At 39.6% G+C, this 21,509-nt stretch overlaps 1 protein-coding gene across 1 annotated transcript in view; it reads left to right on the top strand.

Moving 5' to 3' along the window:
* The window catches only part of IGF2BP3 (insulin like growth factor 2 mRNA binding protein 3), a 111,592-nt gene that overhangs the window by 65,498 nt on the left and 24,585 nt on the right, over positions 1-21,509 (top strand). Inside the window, exons 5-11 of the mRNA XM_033074624.1 lie at positions 3,446-3,497; positions 3,591-3,654; positions 11,763-12,047; positions 14,195-14,329; positions 14,893-15,015; positions 17,368-17,503; positions 19,305-19,436. Of these exons, the coding sequence (XP_032930515.1) occupies positions 3,446-3,497; positions 3,591-3,654; positions 11,763-12,047; positions 14,195-14,329; positions 14,893-15,015; positions 17,368-17,503; positions 19,305-19,436 (927 nt within the window). The remainder of the gene's footprint in view (positions 1-3,445; positions 3,498-3,590; positions 3,655-11,762; positions 12,048-14,194; positions 14,330-14,892; positions 15,016-17,367; positions 17,504-19,304; positions 19,437-21,509) is intronic.

Genomic DNA, 21,509 nt, shown 5'->3' with positions numbered 1-21,509 from the left:
TAGATTAAATATTTGTACAAATAAACTTTTCAGCTGCTCATCAGAATTGCTGCTGCACCACCAACTTGGCTTTGAATTTTGTTCTGATTGCCCAACAAGGCTGTACACGAAGAGTGGTACGGAAGAGCAGCTCAAACAAAACGTGTTTGTTTTGCTGCAGAGCTATAGGCTTTGGGCTAGAGAGAAAGATTTGGGGAGAGAGAAAAGATAGTGACAGACATATGAAGAAATTGAAGATGTGAATAGAAACTGACTGTTGCGATAAATACATGTGAAGCAAGAAACTAGTGCAGGAATTGAGTTCAGTGTTTTGGAAGTGAGTTACAACAGAGGATCTGGCTTTGAATGAATATAACTGCAATGACTTTTCCCAACTGGATCAGCTAGTTCAGTTAAAAGTGTTCTCACCCATGGAGCTAGCTCCACACACACACATATACATCCCAGCTGCTGCTGAAACTTTTGTACTAGTGCATTTTAAGTACAGTCTAGTTAAAAGGCTACCTCTGTGTTGATCACAGTTAAAATCCTCCTGCATGAGGCTGATGGTGATGAAAATTCAAGTTTCTCCTGAAGACAGTGCCATAGAGGGCAAGTGTCTTTGACCAAGCAGGATCGTTTCTCACTTTGGTTAAAGCAAGCTCCAATGCTTTGAGGAAACTTCTCATAAATCTGTTCAGCAAAGCAACTCTTTTAGGAACATGGGAACCCAAATCACTTGGATTAAAGCCCAGATGGACACTGTCTCTGGCTGAAATGGATAGGAAGAGGATTATGGAGCAGCATAAGTGGGGAACTCCTGCTGGAGAGGGGTGTGATTCTGAATATGCCATTCTGGGCTGCTCCTCAGCATTAACAGCAAAGCAGCCTTTGGGTTCTTAGTCTCCTGGGAGCAGATGCAAGGGATAGAGTGCTGAGAAGTTTCTGATAGCTCATCACAAACATGCTGAAAGTGCTTTTTAGAGAAAATATGTCTTTTAAAAGTTGTGTGATTTCAGCTTTAAAGCATTTATTTTCTTAGTGAATATAGTGACTTCAATATGTGGATCTCAATATAAAGGTATGCTTAGCCCAGAATATAAATTTAATATACAATTACCTTACAAAATATTGATTAACTTTTACCATGCAAACTGTTGTGGTACCTCTGGCATTCTAGCACTGCTCTTTGCCTGCATGAATAAGGATGAAAGCGAAATTATGTTTTGAAATGATGCAACTTTGGGGCAGAGTGGCCATGGTGGTGGTCTGCACAGTTCAAATGAAATAACAGCTAAACGCATTTGCTCGTATTGTGGCATGGTCTGGGGTGTAGAACAGCACAGGTGTTGGCACACTGTAGGGACAAAGGAATTGCTTTATCAGACTAATGAACTCTTTGGTATCCTATTTCAACGAAACATCTCAGAAAGGATCTCTAAGCCAGGAAAAGCTTTGCTTTTCTTGTTTTAAACCCCTGACCCCACCTGTGATTCTATTCACCCACTGGTTTCAGTGGATCCCTTAAGCAGTCTGTGGAAGAAGATTTTCCTTTAATCGCATGCTGTGGCTCTCCTGGCTTGTGTGAGGTACAGCTGCAGATCTGCAAGACCTCACAACTCTCCCACTCATCTGTGCCAGTGTTTTAATTGTCTTAAAAGGATCTTCCACAGACTTTTAATTTATTTTAATCCCCTGGAGCATCTCTGCTTCAGTAATATTTAGCAAATTTCAGAGCAAATGTTCGCTTAGATTCCAATTGTCAAACTGAGGAGTGACAGAAAAATCATTTTTTAGGGGATTGAAAAGGCAAGCTCTCAGACTAGGCTAATCTCTACTTGTAGAATGAGAGGACAATTAACAACTTGTCTGTGAAAACAAAACAGTTGCCAAGAAAACTTACTAGAGTTTCTATAAGAAGGATGGGGAAATTCTGCAGCTAAAAGCAGTAATGCATCGCTCAAACTTGGCGAGCACTGCATTGCCTTTTAAATACCTGCTTTGAAATGTTACCTTTGAAACATCTATGTGCAGTTTAAACTTTAGTAGGTGGTAAAGAGTGGAAATTGCACTTATATAAATTGTCTTCGCGTTTGGGTATATAAGCTGCAGTCTATCTTAGAAACGTCTATTACATTGTAGTAAAAGTATGTGGTAGATTGGGAGATTATCATTTAGGAATTTTAATCTTATGAAGATGTAAAACTGAATTTTACATTTTTAGGGGCTGGGATTTTGTGCACACTCAATTGCTGGTTATAGCAAAGGGAAGGGTACCGCAACGGGAAGCGGCACAGCTGCTTTTTTTATGCCTACTGCCTCCTTTCTATCTTTGCTTCCTTGTTTCCTTCCTTCCCCAAAGGGGTTTCCTCCCTTTCTTACTCACATTTCCCTTAAGAGACAAACTGAAGAAATATCACTTTGCTTACAGAAGAGATTGCAAGCTTACTTTTTCACTTCTTGGTGTAAATTGTGACCTTTTCCAGCACCAGTTAAATTTCTGAGACAGAACGTTAGGATGCAATACACCACAATGATGCACTTGTGTGTGCTAGTTACTGCCAGAGTCACCATTTTCTGCAACATTATTTCTCACCAGGAAGAAAATAAATTCTAGACCATGTGAATTTTAGATGTGGTACAACTGTGGGTGTGTTAATGCTTTTACTGGAATACTGTGACACCCTGAATTTTCCCCAGAAGTTTGTGTACTTCCCCCTTCTTCATCCTCCATTTGACTAGAATAAAACTAACTAAGCACAATAAAACTGCTTAATTTAGATTTCATCCCCCTGTCTTGTCACATACATTTACCTGTTTTTTCCTATCTTTCTACTGAGGGAAAACTAATTGTGGCTTTGAAATAATGGTGAAGATACTGTTGTGAGTGGTTCCTCTGGAATGGTGATCTTTGAGAAATCTGTCAAAATAATTGTGCAACAGCTCTTCACGTGCTGGTTATTCTTGTTACCTTCTCTACACAGACAATTCCCCACTAAGGAAGAGAATAACACTTTTACGTACAACCTAAGTGTATTGGGAGGAAAAACCCCAAAAAACAAGCAGGGACAAAGTTAAATATATATTCTTGGAATACATGGAGAAAGTTTTCTTTTGGATTTGCTGTTCTCTAATTCTTTCTGCTTTAGCCCACTCTGAGAACAGATGACATGGAGGTTTATTTTCAGTTTGGAACATACAGTGCAGTGTGATTTCCTGAAGTTATACTTTGCATTGTATTTTCACACTAATGAAATTTTAAATGCAGATTTTCTGATATGAGAGAGAAAACAAGCAATGTATGATTTTTCTTCCTGGAATAATAATTTCTTCTTTGTTGGAATGGCCGTCTTAAATGATCTGTATTCTCCTACAATAATTTTTAAAATTCTGGTGGTTTTTAGAGACTTTTTATGTTTTGTTAATCTTAGAAATTAAAATCTGCCGTTTCTTTTACCTCTTATAGGTGCTGGATAGTTTGTTAGCTCAGTATGGAACAGTGGAGAACTGTGAGCAAGGTACTGTTTCTACTCTCAATTTGCTTTTAAATTTGTAGTGGGAAGTGAGTGCACACTGAACTTACCCTCCTTCTGTTGCATTTTCCTTTCTAGTGAACACTGACACGGAGACTGCAGTTGTAAATGTAACATATGGCAATAAGGACCAGGCCAGACAGTAAGTATCTTATACAGTTGTTTCTGTCACCTAACTTGCATTTTGGAGTTTATGTTGTTGTGACTTTGCTTCTGATCATGTCACCATTTTAACAATAAATTAAGCCTTGACTTTTAAGAAAGTCTGGTATAATTCACCTTAATTAACAGTTTTTTAAACCATCTTTTCTTTCACTTTGATAAAAAGTAAATTAATTCCAAGAAATGGAAAAATTAAAGATATTTGTTTTATTGGGAAGAGCAGAAAGTTGATTTGCCAGTGAGAGGATGAGAGTTACTGTTTAAAGATTTTTTTTTTTTTAGCCTTGTATTACTGATACCCTCTTGCAGTGTTCATTGTTTTATGTCTGTTTCTTAACAAACAATCATAGCAAAAATAACAAGGGAAAAAAAAGAAAATGTAGCTACTAGCCAGAATACGGGGCTTTTTAATTAGTAACTTTAATGCTACTTCCAAACACACAAAAGGTGTAATCTGTATACCTAAGATAATTTATTTGGCATTTTTGAAACTTAGACCACTTATGTTATGATTGCTTATATCTTTAGTAATTGAGAACTTTTAATCTAGATATTAAAATTTAAAAATATTATTTACTTAATCATTGTGCATAATTTTCCTTTTAAAAATCTGCATTATGTACTATGTTAAAGGTTTAATTTTGCTTCTCTACACAAAAAAAGGACTTGTGGTCCTTAAGTTTTAACCTGGAGACATAAACATACTACTTGTCTTTCTAGTCATAGCAGGTCAAACAAAACCAAACTCATGGAATAGCCTGCGACAATCTTTGTTTTAACTTTGAAATTTCTGCCACCTTGTGGCAAACTAAAACCAGCAGTTAAGATGCAGAGTGTGCTTATGGTATGCATTAATTCAAAATTACAAATGAAATAATATTTGTACATATAATTAAGTAATTATGATCTGTGTGCAACTTGAATGCAACACATGTATTTAATCTTTCAAAGCATTAGGTTACTCGTAAGTGTATTATAAACAAATGTGATGGGAAACTTGTGTCAGTGGCATCTCCTGTGTATGCTGGAGCTGAAGGAAAAGATGTTTTCCTTTAATTCACTGTTTAGCTCTTCTTAAAACCTGAATTGTTCTAACAAGTTATTCAGGTTCTTCTGTTGCTTTTGTTTCTGTTGCACAGCAATTAAGAAGGACTGTATTTCTAGTTCTGAAGAGACTTATGGTGCAATGTTACAGATTAATATTACGTGTGACAGTTTCTCCTTCGAAAATATAAGGAGGAAGTACTAAGAATACTATGGAAAGAAGCATGGTATATTTTTTTGAGCTTTCATTTGTGGTATGGGTTCCTGGACTTGTGCACTCCCGTCTGAAGATGAAAACAACAGTTTCTCCCCCAGCTCTACTTGCTAAATTTTAAGGTCAATACCAAGGAAATGCTGGAATAAGCAAAGACTGAAAAAGTGTCTAAGATAACTTTTTTTTTTATAAGATATTGCGTGACGGTAACTGCGAACTTCTTGAGTTTGAAGCAGGTAAATTGGCATGCAGCATGGATGTTGTAGGAGAGCTGAAGCAATGCAGGTTGATTGATGGCAGTTTGGTTCCTTGGAACAGGTAGGGCAAGTGGAGGAGCATTGATTTGCACTTGTGAATGGTTTCATATGGACACAGGTTTTCTAAGCAGATGAGTCCATGTTATGTACAAAAAATGTTAGCTCAGATTGTCTGAGTTTGGGAGGTGACCTTACAACTGTTTAGAAACCCCTAGGAGAAGCAGCCAGATCAAGGTATTTATAGGGAAAAAAAGTGTGAGGAATTGGAATGAAGGCTCACTATGGGACCTGCAATGTGTGTGGGTTTTCTGTGGTGACTGCAGTGCTGTTTCAGTGAAATGGTTTTCCCAGACATGACCTAGCTTTGCTGCTTGGAGCTGGCAGTGGGGGACAGCGGTGGCAGTGGAGAGGGAGCAGTGTGCAACTGCTGATAGCTGATAAAGGCAGTGCTGGGCATCCTGTGAAGGACATGCAGTAACAAGAACTGACTTTATCAGAAGCTGCTTAGGGTTGTAAAGAGTCTGCAGCTGGTAACAAGCTTTGTGGTTTGGAATTTAGCTCTTTAGGGTAAATGGTGCTCTTTGCCATGGCTTTTGGATCAAACACCATTACATTAAGATTTCTATACTGCCACATTCAGCGGGTCCCTAGTTCTAACTTCACCTTTTCTACTTTTTGCAATGCACACACTAACCTGACAGTAGTGCTGGCTGACAGAACGTGCAGAGTTGGCTGCTTCCCTGCTGGATATCTGTATGGCATTGCCATGGCTGTTGGAGTGTGTACTGGCAGTGTGTGGTGAGGGTGCTGTAACACAATCTGGAGATACTTTTGATAAGCAGTTCTAAGCAAGTGTGGTATGCATTGCTTGGAGGACAGTACTTTTAAATAAAACTTGTGGTTCCACCCAACTGGGAAACTGAGCTGCCTCCTGTCTCGCAAATCTTAAGTAGTTGTGGCAGAGGTTTTTTCCTCTAGGCTGGTACTACAGTTGTGGCATGTTCAATTCAGGTCGGCATCCAAAATTAACTTGGAAAATGAAAATGCTGAAGATTGCTGTAGTCTTTTTGAGAAAGAATCCTTAGAGCACACAGCACCCAAAATCTGAGATGTGCATTTGCTGACTTCTAGCTGGGACAGAGGTCTGTGCCTGTGACCTGTTGTAGTGGTGCCTCTTTCCTAGCTGGAGAGGCATAGGCTGTCTTGTCAGAAAAAGCAGGATGCTGCTTCTGGCTGATGTGGCCCGAGCAAGGGAGTCAACACGGCAGATCAGGTACTTTTTGGTAGCCCGGGAGCATTGTGGAGGGGTGTGCAGAGCAATATGTGAGCCTTGGAAAACCACCTTTTGCTCTCTAGGACTTGAGTAGCAAAGAGAAGGCTACCAGGTCTGACACCACATCCCTTCCCTCTCTTGCATGGACTTGGGAGGAGGAGGGATTTGTTCCTGCTCTCAAACTGCCCCTGCTGCTCTCCTTCCCAAAAACTGGAGAGGGCTTTACAAAGCGTGCGCATAGGCAATTATTTATTGTTGTGGTGAGTTGTGGAATATTTAGAAGAGAGTAGAAGGGTGAGGGACAGAGCCTGGAGTCTGTGACTCACCCTGTGCAACCCAACCAGCTGCATGCAGGTGCTGTGGCAGCTTCAGACATGCTTGCCAAAAGACAACCCCCTTCTCCTGATATTGATCCCTGACTGCAACCAGCAGGACATGCTGACTGTGTCCTTGTGATGTGCTGCCACCTAAATTAGGGCTGCTATCTTCAAAAGTTACATCTCCTTCTCTTTCCCTCCCCAAAAGGTTCCAGGAGTCTAGTACATGCTACAAGATTTAGCTCTAGCCAAGATTTTCAAAGTCCACTAGTGATCACCTCTTAATCAGAATACATGCAAAAAAATTTTTATTACCCTTTCAATGAAGCACACATCTGTGTGTGTGTGCGCACAACTTGTATCCTTGATCACATAACTAATACTTTTACATACCATTTTGGGACAGGGCTAATGTTGCCATAGAAATGACAATACTGAAAATTCAGTGGTGTATTATAAGCTTAGATTTTGTTTTGGTTTTCTTTTCAGAAGTACTGATGTAAAAAAAAAAATATATGCCAAAGAAAATTTGCCATGTACTCTGTCTTCTCGCATGCAATTGTATCTCTTCAGGGAAGAAAGAAGAAAAGTGGTGTATGTAGAAGCTGCATGTGGGAGTGAAATATGTTCTTCTAGTGCTTAGTGTCATCATGCTATCAGTGGAAGAATGATTTCCAGCACAAAACTGTGCTTTTACTGTAATCATTATCTAGTCTGTTTAACCTCCACTAGCATTGAAAGGGAGAAGGCTGGGCAAGCATCCTGTTGTAGGGAACTCATGAGAGGACAGCAGTGAGATGTCATTTTGATGGGAAAAACTCAGGTGACTAATTTACAGAATACTTGTTTGAAGGTTTCATTTTTATGTAGGAACTCTTGCTTCTGAGCAGGTGTCACATGAACCTAAGCCAGGCTACTATCCATCTTATCAGTACGTAGACAGTAGTTGCTGCAGTCTGTTAATGAATTCATTTTATTAAGAAATTCTGTACTATGCTAAGAGATTTTTGTGTACCAGCTCTCGCTGGTATGTGAAATGGAAATATTTTCTGTTTCTGCTAAATATAAATTTTAAAGGATGACTTCAAAGAGGAGGGCACTACTTAATTGGGACAGTTAACTGAAATTTTCTCCATCTTTGTCCTCACTGAGTGACTCTTTAGGCTTTTCCCCTCTGTGCAAAGGATGGTTTGTGGGTTGTTTCAGCAGTGCTCCCTCACAGAGGTCGTCTGCATGGCCTTTGTTAACTTGTGGTCCTGGAAGGAGACTCCCCAGCACTTGGGAAGGCAGAGGTGGGGTTGCTGTGTTCTGGAGCTCTCAAGGTGGTCAGTGAGAGTATGTGCTTTTACAGAAGGAACTTGGTGTCACCTGTGCTTGGTGGACTGCAGCAATGACAACAGCTTTGCCTGAAACAATGTCCCTAGTGCTGTCAATAACCAGTCACCTGCTTTTAGCTGAGGCTCAGACTACCTCTGAGAGCAAACTGGCTCTCCTGATAGCAAGTGCTCTCCTAGATGCTGATTTACAGGAATTTTACATGCATCTAGAAGACGGTTTTTAACCATGTCTCTTAATTCATGTCTCTTCATGGATTTTCTTCTACATCTGTCTCTCCAGCCCCCAAAGCAGTGCCTAGATGCCTCTAAAATTGAGCTTGTTGTGGTGCTGAAGGGTTGCTGAATCATCACATTGCCTAATTCTAGCCCTATATTTTGTGCCTCAAAATTGATTAAAAATGAGTCCAGATCAATTGAAAAAAAAGGTGTATGACAATACTTTAAAAACCTAGTGAAAACTGTCAAATATTGGAATGTGAAGGCTGGAATCAACAGCCAAAGGGACATTTCAAAAGCTGAATTTTTTTTTCCTCTGTAAGAAATACAATAGAACTGTGTATGTGCTACATCTGCTGCAAATCATCTATCTTGGTATTTCACTGAGAGTACCCAAATCAGTGTACAACATGAGACCATGTACTCAGGGGATATCAGTTCCACAAAAGGCTTGAGAGATCAGCATTTAATTACTGATTCTTCTTCTGACTTCCCATGACTTGAACAAGTCAAATTATAAAACAACTCAGTCTGTAAAATATGGAGAACTCAGTGAGTCAAAGGGTGAATTAGTGTGTTATTTTTCCATGTCATCATATGGCTTTGGTGGCCAGAGATTGTTCACTGCTGACATAATTAATTTTCCACAATGGCAAATGAACTTTTCTCAGTTTGCTTTGAATTTAAGGTACTTATAGACATATGGAACCACTTAACAATTTATAAATTGTTATTAAGAAGAAAAATTCCAACCTTCTTTCCAGGAAAAGTATGGTGCATATACAGATATATATACATATATGTGTGTGTGTGTATGTATATATTTGTTGCTGTACAGTGTTTGTTGTGAAACCATGTTAGGTATGAAGCCTGGTTGCAAACAATAAGTTTAGTCTTTCCTTTCCCAACCGCTTCTAAGGAAGAGTGAGCAGTCTGGTGCACTGCTTTGGTGTCAGGTTTTGTGTTAATGCTGAGCTTCTGGTTAAAGGTGTTTTAAAGCCAGCTGAGGCTGACGCACTTTGGGAAAGAAGCAATGTCTGAACTTGTCAAATAAATGCGTGGAGGGAAATGAGTTGGGATGGACGTTAATCTGGAGCCTATCGGCAGATTTGCAAAATTGCTGGTGTTCATCTCTCCAACATCTTGATGTTTGATTCCAAATGAAACAGGGATTGTGCAACTGGACGGTCTGGCAATACTGTTTCCCTTCCTGGTAGCAACTCAGCTTTCTGTTGATTTCAGTGAAACTCAGCCTAGAAACAGAGGTCTTGAATATTTGCAACCAACAAGAAGTTAGCATGTTCAGGGTATAAAAAAAGGAAAGGTCCCAGACCCCTTTTCCAAATAGGATGTCCAGAGACAAAGAGTTCAGTGAAATGCCTTTCAGACATTGGAAATCTATGCAGAAACTAAAAATTGAGACAAATCCATAGAAACAAGGCTCACTAGACTGCTCACTGTTCTTACTGTTTTGTAAACAAGTTTTATTGTGTGATAAAATGCTATTCAAAGTCCATGGAGTAAAAGTTTAAAAATGTCAGCTCTGAAATAACCTCAACAAATTTTAATCCAGCTCGTTTGCCACTTGCTGTAAAGGATTCTTCTGTTATGGGAATAATTACTCCTGCCCAATTCCCAAAGGACGGGTGTCTCATTTGGTTAACGGAAGTATTTAATGAACAGTGATCAGTTATTCAATATTTTGCTTTCTTTGTTCATTGGCATTGCCTTGGGTCTTATTTATTATCAGTCCTTATTAAACTTTGTTCCAAAGACACAAATTACTTGTTTTCTCATAAGCTCTTTAATGTCCAGCTGGAGTACTTTGAGGATGCTGGCTCAACCCCTGGGAGATGAGGGACCTGCTACCCTCAGTACCCAAATACCACTTTGTATCTGGGCTTCAACAACTGCTTGTGACCCAGACTATCAAATAGGACACCCAGGAGACAAATAGGATTTTTTACTGGCTGCCCTTGAAAATACAGGCAATCCTTATCTCTGTAGTAGAGGCAGGAGTAAAAGTGTTGCTGAGGCTAATGTTTGGTAAACTGGCAGTAATATCCTGCAATGTGCATGAAGTTTCTGAATTCAGAGCCTTTACTCCAGAGCATACTGTTGTTGGAGCTTTTAAATGAAAATATTGGTGAGTTCTTTAATAAAAAATGGAGACTCCCTCACTCCCACTACTGCCTTTAAATTTTGTTTTTAAAGAAAATTTTTCAGTAATCTTTGGTCCAATTTTAAGTCTAGCATTTATAAACTACCCTAAATCAATGCATATTTCAGTGATACCTCTCAGTACCTACTTATCAGTGTATTACTGATAATCTGAATAGTAATGTCTGTTGTAGCAAAACTTGAAATGCTTTTTTTTGGGGCAAGTATGTTTATTTTATACCACTGGCTTACCAATGTGTTGCATGCAGCTTAGTTATTCCTACTGTTCACTAGGTATTTAGTCTTACTTTCCACTCAGAGTGGAGTCAATATTCCACCTTCTGGAAACCTTTCATTTTTGAGTTGTATTTCCCCTGTGAAGAGGAGACCCAGGAGCAGGTCAGGTGTGTCTGCAGACTTGTCCTTGGTTAGGAAGAGGGACTGAGCAGAGGGAATGCTGAGTGACTGGGAGGTTTTCAGTGGGAGAGACCGCAGTGTGAGGGGGTTGTGTACATTTGGGCTGTGTCCCCCTGCGATGCCCAACTGAAAGAAAAAGAGCAGTTGAAACAACATTTTAAATGCCTTCTAACAACTTTGCTTTTATGGAGAGTTTAACATAGACACGGGGCTTTAATTTCCTTGTTAACTTTTAAACCTACCTACGACATGACTAATTAGTAAGGTGCTGTTGCAGTCTAAGGGGCATTTCAGATGCCATTGACTGGCTCTGAGTGCTTCCTTTCCTGCTGAGGTGAAGGTGCTCTCTTTCATATAAACCTTTGGGTTTTTTTCATTCCTGTCACAGCTATATCAGTTATTGCGAAAACTCCAGACAAATAGCTGTGCTGGCAAAAACCTTAATGAAGGTGCTGTGATAGCAGCTAAAAAGTTTTCCCTCTGGTGCAGCTTTAATTCTATTTGGGAAATTGATTTAAATTAAATCAGGCAAAAGAATGCTTTTGAGTGTATAAGCTCTGTCTCCTGTGAGGTTTTGCTGATAGGGTTGGACCAGAAAAACCTTTAAAGTGCATAGAAGCCCAGAACAAGCAAGAACTAACTTGTAGTTCTTAATATGGTGACTTTGTGTAATCAAAATATTGGCTGAAGGATTTCAAATGTAACTTTTCATCTTGGAATGAGTTTCTAGTTTCACCACGCACGTTAGAAAGGATAGAACTCTACATCTGGATAACTTGTCATTTCATAAAGCCCTGTGTGTGCTCGTGGGTTTTTTTTAATCTCCTTTCTCCTCCCCTTTCCAAATAAACAGAGCAATAGAGAAACTGAACGGGTTTCAGCTTGAAAACTACTCCTTGAAAGTTGCGTACATCCCTGATGAGATGGCAGCCCAGCAACCTCCGCAACAACATCCCCAGGGAAGACGTGGATTTGGCCAGAGGGGACCTCCCAGGCAAGGGTCACCCGGAGCAACCACACGGCAGAAACCACAGTCCGACGTCCCTCTGAGGATGCTGGTTCCCACACAGTTCGTAGGAGCCATCATCGGGAAGGAAGGAGCAACCATCAGAAACATCACCAAGCAGACACAGTCCAAGTAAGTTATTTCACAAAACTGTCATTAATAGCTCTAGTGTTGTGTCACTGTTGCTTGTGTAAAGAGGAATTTGTAGAACTTCATTACTCTCATCTGCATGGTCAGAGAGCAAATGAAGGTTACAAGAGGACAGGAAATGTTTTCCAAGATTTATTTAAGGACTGGATTCTGTCCTTGATACATGTTCAAATGCTAGCTGACTTTTTTTATCCTTTAAAAGAGGAGTGCTAGCAGGATGGTACTCTGCTGGAGAGTTTTGCTTACAGATGTACTAACATGGTTCTGGCACAAAAAGTGAAACTGAAAGAGCTGTAATTTGTTCTTCTGGGGGACATACAGTCGGTGTGGTGATGTACCCAAGTTTTCAAGTGTTTATTCTAGTTTCAGTTTCATTAGGGCATTTTTAGGATTTGTAAATGTTGTCAATTCAAGATGTGGGGGAAAAAAATCCCTAAACGACGAACCTTTTTATCTCCCCTCGCTACTCCTTACACCTTTACCCCCCTGTGTTTCTGAAGAATACATTAGTTGCTATCAAGTTGCAGACCACACCAAAACACAGATTAAGGAAATGCATGGGAGGCAAAAAGCAAGCTGCTAAGTGACCTAAGAAGCTTAGAGCCCTGGGGTCTGGAGACACTGGGAGAGATTGTTTCCAGTGCATGTTAAATCCCTAGCCACAAGGAAGAGCTCAGCACAGATGCAGAGGGAGGTGGGGTTCTTACTCCAAGAGTTTTTCTCAGACACCCCTAAAAGCAGAAAATTAAAATGCTGCCTTCAGCACCCACTGGTAGGAGCTCTGCAGTTGCAGCAGGCAGAACTCTGTGTGAGGGGAGTGAGGGTGGGTGGGAGCCTCAGTTTTGAGAGCAGTTAATGAGGGTTAGGGACTCCTCTCTAATTACACCCCAACCCCCAACAAACAGGCTTCCCCCCCTTCCCAAACCCAGGATTATCAGGATGCTCCTTCCAACCTCTCATTAGCACAATGTAACCCAAGAGACTGTTTAGTGTGTTGAACAACACAGGTTTAAGAGATTTGTGGTGTCCTGACAGGACTTGGTTGTAATTCCTCTATGGGTAACCAGTTTTTCAGGTGATATATATAAAACATCTAATCCTCGGACTATAAAAATCCTGGAAGATTGGCATAAGGAAAGATTTTATATCTAAAAGTAGGGTGAGTAGAGCAGAAATAATTGCAGGTTACTAACTTTACAAATATGTGACTTTGAGAATGATGTTTTCATTAGTTTGGCGATTAAAAAAAAAGGAAATTTCATCTACTTTCAGTTCCACCAAGGATTGCCATGGGAGTTCTAGGAAAATGCTGCATCGTGAAACAAAATGAGTTTTCAATACTTGAAAGAATGGCAAAAATGAAGGAGCTTCTTGAAAAGCAGCGTGTTTCAGTCAGGAAACAGCTGTTACGTGTGGAAGAGGGGCAAAAACAAAAAGCAGAGGTGGAAAGAATATGTGAGCTGCAGTTATTGGCGGAGGAAAAGTAATATCCAAGGCATTATCTTTATGCACGCCATAATTCATTTTTGTTAAATTCATAGGGCTCTATAAACCTGTTGTAGAACAAGGCTAGTAGTTTCAGGGTGGTAGTGGGTAGAGTAAAAGTAATATCAGGCAAAATCAGGCTGGTAAAGTATAAGAAACTAGTCTTGTGGATGGATGCAAAGTAATACCATGCTACTTGCTGGCAGAAGAGTGCTGGGAACCTCTGCTACTGAGGTATTTAAAATAAGATGGGACAAAGCCTACCTGTCCTGTAGCTGCACAGTCATTCTAAGTGGAGCAGTGGGGCTGGAGATGGAGCACTGGGAAAGCTTGATGAGATGTCTTCAGGGGTTTACCACATTGTCTAACAACTTCCCTGAATACTTGATGGGAGTTCACTGGGAAAAGGAGATTCCAGTGTCCACAAAAGTGGGGTTTAGCTGATAAAATCAGGATAGGAAAGCCTCTTCGTGACACACAAATTTGTGTTCAGGATATGTTGAAGTAGTTGTGGACTTTGCAAAATTAAACTACTAATATATGGTCACTGTTAGCTCAAAATAGATTAGTTTTACGAGAGTTGGAAATACACAAGGCTTACCATAGAGTATGTGGTTACAGTTAGTGTTTTTCTTTCTTTCAAGAATTGATATTCATCGTAAAGAGAATGCAGGTGCTGCTGAGAAACCAATTACCATCCACTCAACTCCTGAAGGCTGCTCAACAGCTTGTAAAATTATTATGGAGATCATGCAAAAGGAAGCTCAAGATACTAAATTGTGAGTAAAAAGCATTTCGTTGTGGAAGCATTAAAAATTCTGAATTCTCACTGGCTCTATTTAAAGGAGTAGTCTTTAAAGCTGTTAACAAGTGAATATTTGCTGTTATCCCTATCTAAGTAGGTAAAGGAACTGAGATATTTTACCTTTCAGGATAGTCTACTTGCTTAATTAGCCCCAGCATGCTTCTGTGATTTCAGTGTTGTCTGGCTGTGATTTTGAGGTGAACTGGAGCAAATATGGAAGTTTCTTGAACAACTGACAGTTTTTAGTCAGAGCAAGCACAACCAGTTGTGAGCCCTCACTAAAAGTTTTAAGGTATTTCTTCCCTCCCAACAGCTCTTGCTGCTTCAGTCTGAGCTGTATTTAGCTCAAGGTATGTCTCAATTAAGCTTTAGGTGATAGTACTGAAAAGCCATTGTGGCTGGACTTACTCTGCACCCAGTGAAAACTTGAGAATGGGAGTTGTGGATATTTCTGTGAAAATAAAATTCATCCATAACATGCATAAAAGCTTGTACTCTGGTCTCCAAAAGTCTCACTAGGTATAACTTCCATTACAGTACAGAAGAAATTCCCCTGAAGATACTGGCACATAACAACTTTGTCGGCCGACTTATTGGCAAAGAAGGAAGAAACCTGAAGAAAATTGAACAGGACACAGATACTAAAATCACGATATCGCCGTAAGTTTTTGGTGACCTAATCTTTTGGTGAGATGTCAAATGGCAGCAATGCTGCTGTGGGACATTCAGGTACAGAGTTCTTAGAAAAATAATTCTGTGTGTTGGAGGCTGAGAGAACAGCCCTTCAGAGGCCTTTCCATCATATGGATTAAACTGTTACTTAAGCTCAGTTAAATTTTATGTAAACACTGAGTCTTCATTGTAAACTCAGTCAAGAGCAAGCCTAAAAATAACATGGGCTATGTGGAGCCTGTGTTAGACTGTATTTTAAGTGTCAGTTGTTTTTAGTACATTATACCATATGTAATGATGAGTGTTTGAAACTATAAGTCTGGATCAGTTCTGAGCTATGTGTGAAAATGAGTGAAATTAGTGATGTTTTAGTTTCTGGTATATATTAAATTTTTGGACTAGAGAGAAAGAAATAGAGCAATGAATACTGAAAAGAGTATCTTTAGTAGCAGTTCTGTTTCTCTTGACCACTATCAACTAAATTATAATACACTGGCTAGTCTGCTGCAAAGTAACAACTTTTGGTCTGAGGGTAACCAAGATCTGTTCAAATTTAGCTGAGATTAAACAGGAGTTTTCACCTTTACTGGAAATCTGTAAATCACTGATTAGATTAACATCTCTGCAGAAGCTTGGCAGTCAATAGTAGTTTTACCCTGGAGTAATATCTTCAGAGAACCTCCTGTTCTGAATAATAAATGCTCTGGCATGAACTTTCAAGCATTTGAAGGCATCCTGGATTTGGCTTTAGCCAGGAAGGGTGAGAATTAGGCTTACAGGCTGTAGGAAAGGGAAAAGATTTAGAAGACACATGTATGAAGAGGTGTGAATACATGCAGGAGACAAAAAAAGTACTGCAGGAAATAGCTCAAATGAGGACAAGGAAGCTGAGAGTAAATGTGGCTCTTCAAGAAGAGTAAAACAAATTTGGATGAAAACCTGAGGCGTTCCTTAAAGGTGTGTAAGTGTTCATGGAATTAGTCTGATGAAGATAAACAAATCAAATAGAGAAAATGCACCTAAATAAGTTTGCTTCAAGAATAGATTTTGTAAGACCAGCATGTTCTCTTGAATGTGTTCACATAAACATTTTGTCTGCAAATGGTACACAGACTATTAGTGCTAAAAAGGGAAAAATGGTCTTCATTCCATAAAATCCACTTGTCTTTATTGATGATGACACAAATAACACATTGTCTGTAAACAGCTACAGAGTATTTCTTAATTTAGCGAGTTAATGGTTTATTTGCAATAAAATCTTGGCCTCAAGTTTGTATTTCTCATACTATGCCTAAAATAGCCCCCTGAAGTCATCTGGTGTAATCAATACATAAATGAGAGCGTATATGCCCATTGATTTTGCTATATCTAATTAGTCTTTCTCATGATCCCTTCATTCAAGCTTTTTGGTAAACTCAAGGCAGCTGATTTGGGGAAGTGTTTCCTCTCTTCTCTGGGATGTTTTCCACCACTTTCCTTCCTGAGGCAGTACTTGAGTGCTCATGCACTGGAAGGTTAAGGACTGCTTAGTGGATGTCTTTTGTGCCTGCCACAGCTTGGCTGAGATGTGCAGGAAGGCAAAGCCTTGTGTGCTGCTCCTTTCTCCTTTCCTTGCTGCCATGGGCTTCCTCACTCCTGCCTCTTGCTCTGGACTTTGTCTTCACCCCTATGCCTTTTCTCACTATGTGGATATGCCATGACTTCCCAGTGTCTTTAATCTGTGTTATCACAGTAGGTTAGCATTTGTTGCCAAATAAAGCACTGGTTTAATGGTGTCACCCTTTCATTTTCCCTGAGGAGTTACTAGTGTTGAGCAGCAAATGTTGGACTTGCACACAGCTTTTCTTTTTCCCATTTTGAGGGTTTGGAGGCTCTCCTGCAGTTTCACTGAGGCTGGGCTTTTTTCCCATTTCCTTAGAGAACACACTACAGCTCTCAAGGAAAGAATGTTTCTTGGGGTATGTTTTTGGGATAGGATGCCTAAAATGAGTGTCTGAAGCCCTGTCCCTGTTGGCAGTGCTGGTGTGGAATGGGACATTGCTGCACTGCCCATATCCTGCAGCAGCTCTGAGTGCTCATCCACAGCAGGGTGGCTCCTTTTTGTGCAGCACCTAAGTATGCCTCAACCATCCCATGCCAAACCTCACTGGGAGGGTTTTGTTGTGTTTCCTGTGAGGACAGAGTTTCTCCAGGTTTTCTGTGTATTTGAGCCCTGCCATGAATTGATACTACAGATTTTGGAGGGCAAACTCAACATGCTTGGATGTTGCCGCACTCGAACGATAAATCTGGATTATCTTCTTTGTTTGCTAATTAACTGTGCTTCTGTGTCATTTGCAGATTGCAGGACTTGACACTCTATAATCCGGAAAGGACCATTACAGTTAAAGGCAGTATTGAAACTTGTGCCAAGGCTGAGGAAGAAATTATGAAGAAAATCAGGGAGTCCTATGAAAATGATATTGCTGCTATGAATGTGAGTTTTCTTAGGGTGTGGGCTCTTTTTTTTGACTAAAATCCCAGAAGGATTTTGGGTGTGAGGGACCCCTGGAGGTCACCTGGCCCAGCAGTGGGTTTGCTCAATGTAGGCCCTACTTCAAAGTCAAATGAGGTTATGTGGGGACTTGTCTTCTCCTTCACATTTCCATGCATAGAAAGCCCATAGTGTCTCTTGGCAGCTTGTGCCCTCCCTGCTCTCATGATGATTTTCCACCCCCCCAATATTACATCAGAATTTTCTCTTGCAGCCTCTCTGTTACCTCTTTTATTTATTTGTGGGAATGTGGGCAAGTGTTTTTGTGATTTATTTGTGTGTGCTATTTTAATGGAGGCTTTTTCTGGTTTATTTTTGAGTGGGGGAACAGAGAACTTTATTTAGACTGAAGAAATTAATGAGCATTAACTTTTTTCCTGTTGCAAGAACCTGTTTGTGCTGTTGTGGCTTATATGCTCTGGCTTGCATGTTTTTTAAAGCAGTGATTCAGTCTTTACATAAATAGCATAATAATGTATGGAAGAAGGATCTCTCCTGTTTTTTATTATTTAATTTAAGAAGGTTTTATTAAAATTTTTTCTTGGTATAGATGATAAAGGCATTAAGCTATTTGAAGATGACTGGTGGTTATATAATGAAAACAACATACCTCATTAGTTTGCCAAAGTGTTACTAATGCATATTGAGAAATAATTGAGATTTTTTGATAGGAAAAGCTTTGTGTGTGTGTATGTATCCAAACTTTATGGTCTAGAGTTAGAATGGAAATATTTTTTCAGTTTACAGTCGTCCTGACTTTCTAGAAATGTCTGTTCTATGTTTGTCCTACTGAATGGAGAGAATCTTCTCCCTACTTTTCCCCCCTGCCTCCCCCAAAGCAAACTTCAGTACATGAGCTACACATGGGGAACAAAGTATTCAATAGTGGTGCATTTTTGTTTCATACAACAAGCAGGAACATGGGGTGAGTTAGAGACTGCATTGCTATTTGACAAAGGTATGGAAAGTCAAAAACTACCTCTGTTACTGTATAGATTTCTAGTTTGCAGTGATTATTAAGGTAGTTTCTGAGGTGGTGAAGTTTTGCGGTCTTTTGGTGTCTTGTGATTGACTTATCTTAATGGCCTGAGATAGTCTGTCTTTGTAGCCGAGATATTTCTAAAGCATATTCATGTTTTTGAGTATCAATCTGGAAAAAGGAAAAGGGTGCTGACAAGTTTCTGTCAGACAACAAATGCTCCCTACCACGTGATGATGTCACTTTTCTCAGGTGTGGTTAAGCAAGGGACATGCAACTTTATAGCTGATCCTTTCCCAGCAATTGGTGGAGGTATCTCACTTCATCTTTTGCAAGGGAGGGAGGATGGGGTGATAGTGTCACAAACATATTGCCCCAGTGTAAGAAAAGCAGGGCTTTGTGCATGATCTTTCTGTTTCTACAGGACTGTCTTTTTACTACAAAGACAAAACTATTATTTTTCTGATTAATTTGTTCACTCTGAATGCAAATTGTACTATTATCTGAATATCTTGCTGTAAAATTTGCAATGTGTTTTGTTGATGCAGTTGTAGCAAATGATCCCCATCTGCCTTTCCTACTATGTGTTTTTAATGTTATTGGTCTATACATATGTCTAGGAAGCAGGTTTGAAGGAGAGTCCTTTGGGTAATGGAGATGATTTTATTTTTAATAACATCCCAAAAGGTTAATAACATATGCCAACTAGGATTTTATTAAAGTTAATAACCAGGACTCTAAATCTTAACTCTTCTGCCATTGCAGCTTCAAGCACATTTAATTCCTGGATTAAATCTGAATGCCTTGGGTCTGTTCCCACCTTCTTCTTCAGGAATACCACCTCCCGCAGTGAGTGTTGCCTCTGCTGCTGCTGCTGCTTCATATCCGCCATTTGGGGTAAGGGAAGCTCTGGTTTTGGATGGTTAGTGGATGGTGATATTAATCTGTGCAGTGCTGCTGTTCAAAACTAAGAAGAATGCCACATTTTTTTGCCAAGCTACCTGGAAAATCTGGGTAGGATGTTTTGCTAGCTGTGTTCTGTCGTTTTTTTAAATGCTTCCTGCTTGCACACTGAAAAATATTTCATGTGGCTGCAGTTGGGAGCCGGCATTAATTGCTTTTCTAGTGAAATGCTCAGTGAAACTGGAAAATAGTGCTGCTTAGAAAAGCTAGATTCTGTTTTATATAGCATTTGAATTATTGCAGAGAGAAATCTCACATATAATAGCATTTCACAATTGCTGAAGTTGGCAATTAATAATGCTAGTCTGCAATTTTATTCCTTGTGATGTGGAAGGAAAAGAAATGATCTCTTGTCATGAAGTGGGCATCTATATGTAGCAAAAATGTTTGTTTGAATGTAGCAGTTTTATAAATGCCCTCTTGAAATGCAATATGGCTAAATATATAGGCTGTAAATTGCATGGATTAGTCTCCAGAAACCTGTGATTTTCTTGCCACCTTACTCTCTAAAGAAACATCTGAAAAAGTTTAATGGAATCTTACTCAAATTCTGTGCTGATTAGTAAACTTAAGTGAGGTATTTTTCTGTGGAGCAGAAGGTCATTTGTTGTACCAGAAAGCTCCAGAGTCTGTATGGAACTGAGATGGTGTTTTACTTTCAAGAAAAGATAACCTCATGACATGGAGAAGGTGATTTTTTTTTTTTTCATCTCTTCCCTGTTTCTGGCGCTAGTGCTTGTTATCAACTCAATGCAGGGTGAATTTTCTAAACAATTCTAACAAGGCTCTTAAGAAGTAGATGACAGAGCTTTACAAACTCTGCTGTGTTTGACTTCATCCTCTTCTTTGCCCAACAGTGACATCTAGAGAGCTAAGTCTGAGACTCTTCATGAACTAGAAAAGTGAAAATGTGGCACAACGCACTAAACTTTATCAAATAACTCAAGTTATATTGTACTAAAGTGTAGTTGTGGTCTAAATATTTTTCCCAGAAGAAGACTCCAAGAGAGAGTCACTGCATGGAGCAGGAAAAATTCCTCTCTTGTAGCATTGTGAGAATGAACAACTTTGGTGTTATGAATCTATTATGAAATATATTGAGTATAATAGTGGCTTTATCAGAAAAATATGCTTCAATGAAAGCTACAATAGAAATATGTTTATACTCAGTTATTTTACTGTCAATAGCAGAGCCTCCATTTATGACAAACAAATTCTCTCCCTCGCAGTCCTTCTGCACTTCAATTAGACTGGCAGACAAAACTGAACAATACAGGTTTCTTCTTCACTGTATTATATAAAATGCCATCTCTGGTAATGAATTGCCTCTATGTTTTTCTTAAGAGATACTATATGTGGTTTGTTAAAAGTACATAACTTTCTTTATAGGTAATTAAAAGTGTGGCTTTTCCTTTCTCTTTACTCCAGATTGGCAGACTACTTTGCTATTCTTGAGATTCGTACTGTAAGCCCACAGTTCTGTTCATCACTTGGTTTATTTTCATTTCTTTCCCACTTTCCCCCTCTGTTGTGGTTCTTTTTGCTTTTGCTTTAAATATGCACCTAAACAGTGCTCAATTTGCTGGTTACTCCCGTCTGTCCCTCTGTTGCTACTGCACCTTTACCCCACCAAATGCACCTTTTTTTGGCCTGCTGAGATCTCTGGCAGTTTCCAGGTTTCTGGAAATAGGATAATGGCAACATCTGGAAAAAAGCATCAAGAAGGAAATGTCATTGTGTAAAAGTGCAGAAACTGTGCAGCTGGAAGGACCACTGTCTGAACTCTCTTGCCTCTGTTTGTGCTCAGTCCTCTGAAATGGCTCTCATTCCATGCAGTCTAGCTGTGTGACAAGCTAAGATGCAGAAAGAAGGGATAAACTCACAGATTCAGAGGGAAGATTTTTTGGAGGTTGGGAGTGTGCCCATACAGCCCCTGAGGCAGATACTAAGGGCTTCTAAAGCAAATGTATGAAGAAGGGGAACTATCTTACCTGTTTGTACTTAGAT

The sequence above is a fragment of the Catharus ustulatus genome, chromosome 1 (genome assembly GCF_009819885.2).
Source record: "Catharus ustulatus isolate bCatUst1 chromosome 1, bCatUst1.pri.v2, whole genome shotgun sequence".
Classification (NCBI taxonomy): Eukaryota; Metazoa; Chordata; class Aves; order Passeriformes; family Turdidae; genus Catharus; species Catharus ustulatus.
The sequence above is the reverse complement of the archived record's forward strand: the minus strand, read 5'-3'. Positions and strand labels throughout refer to the sequence as shown.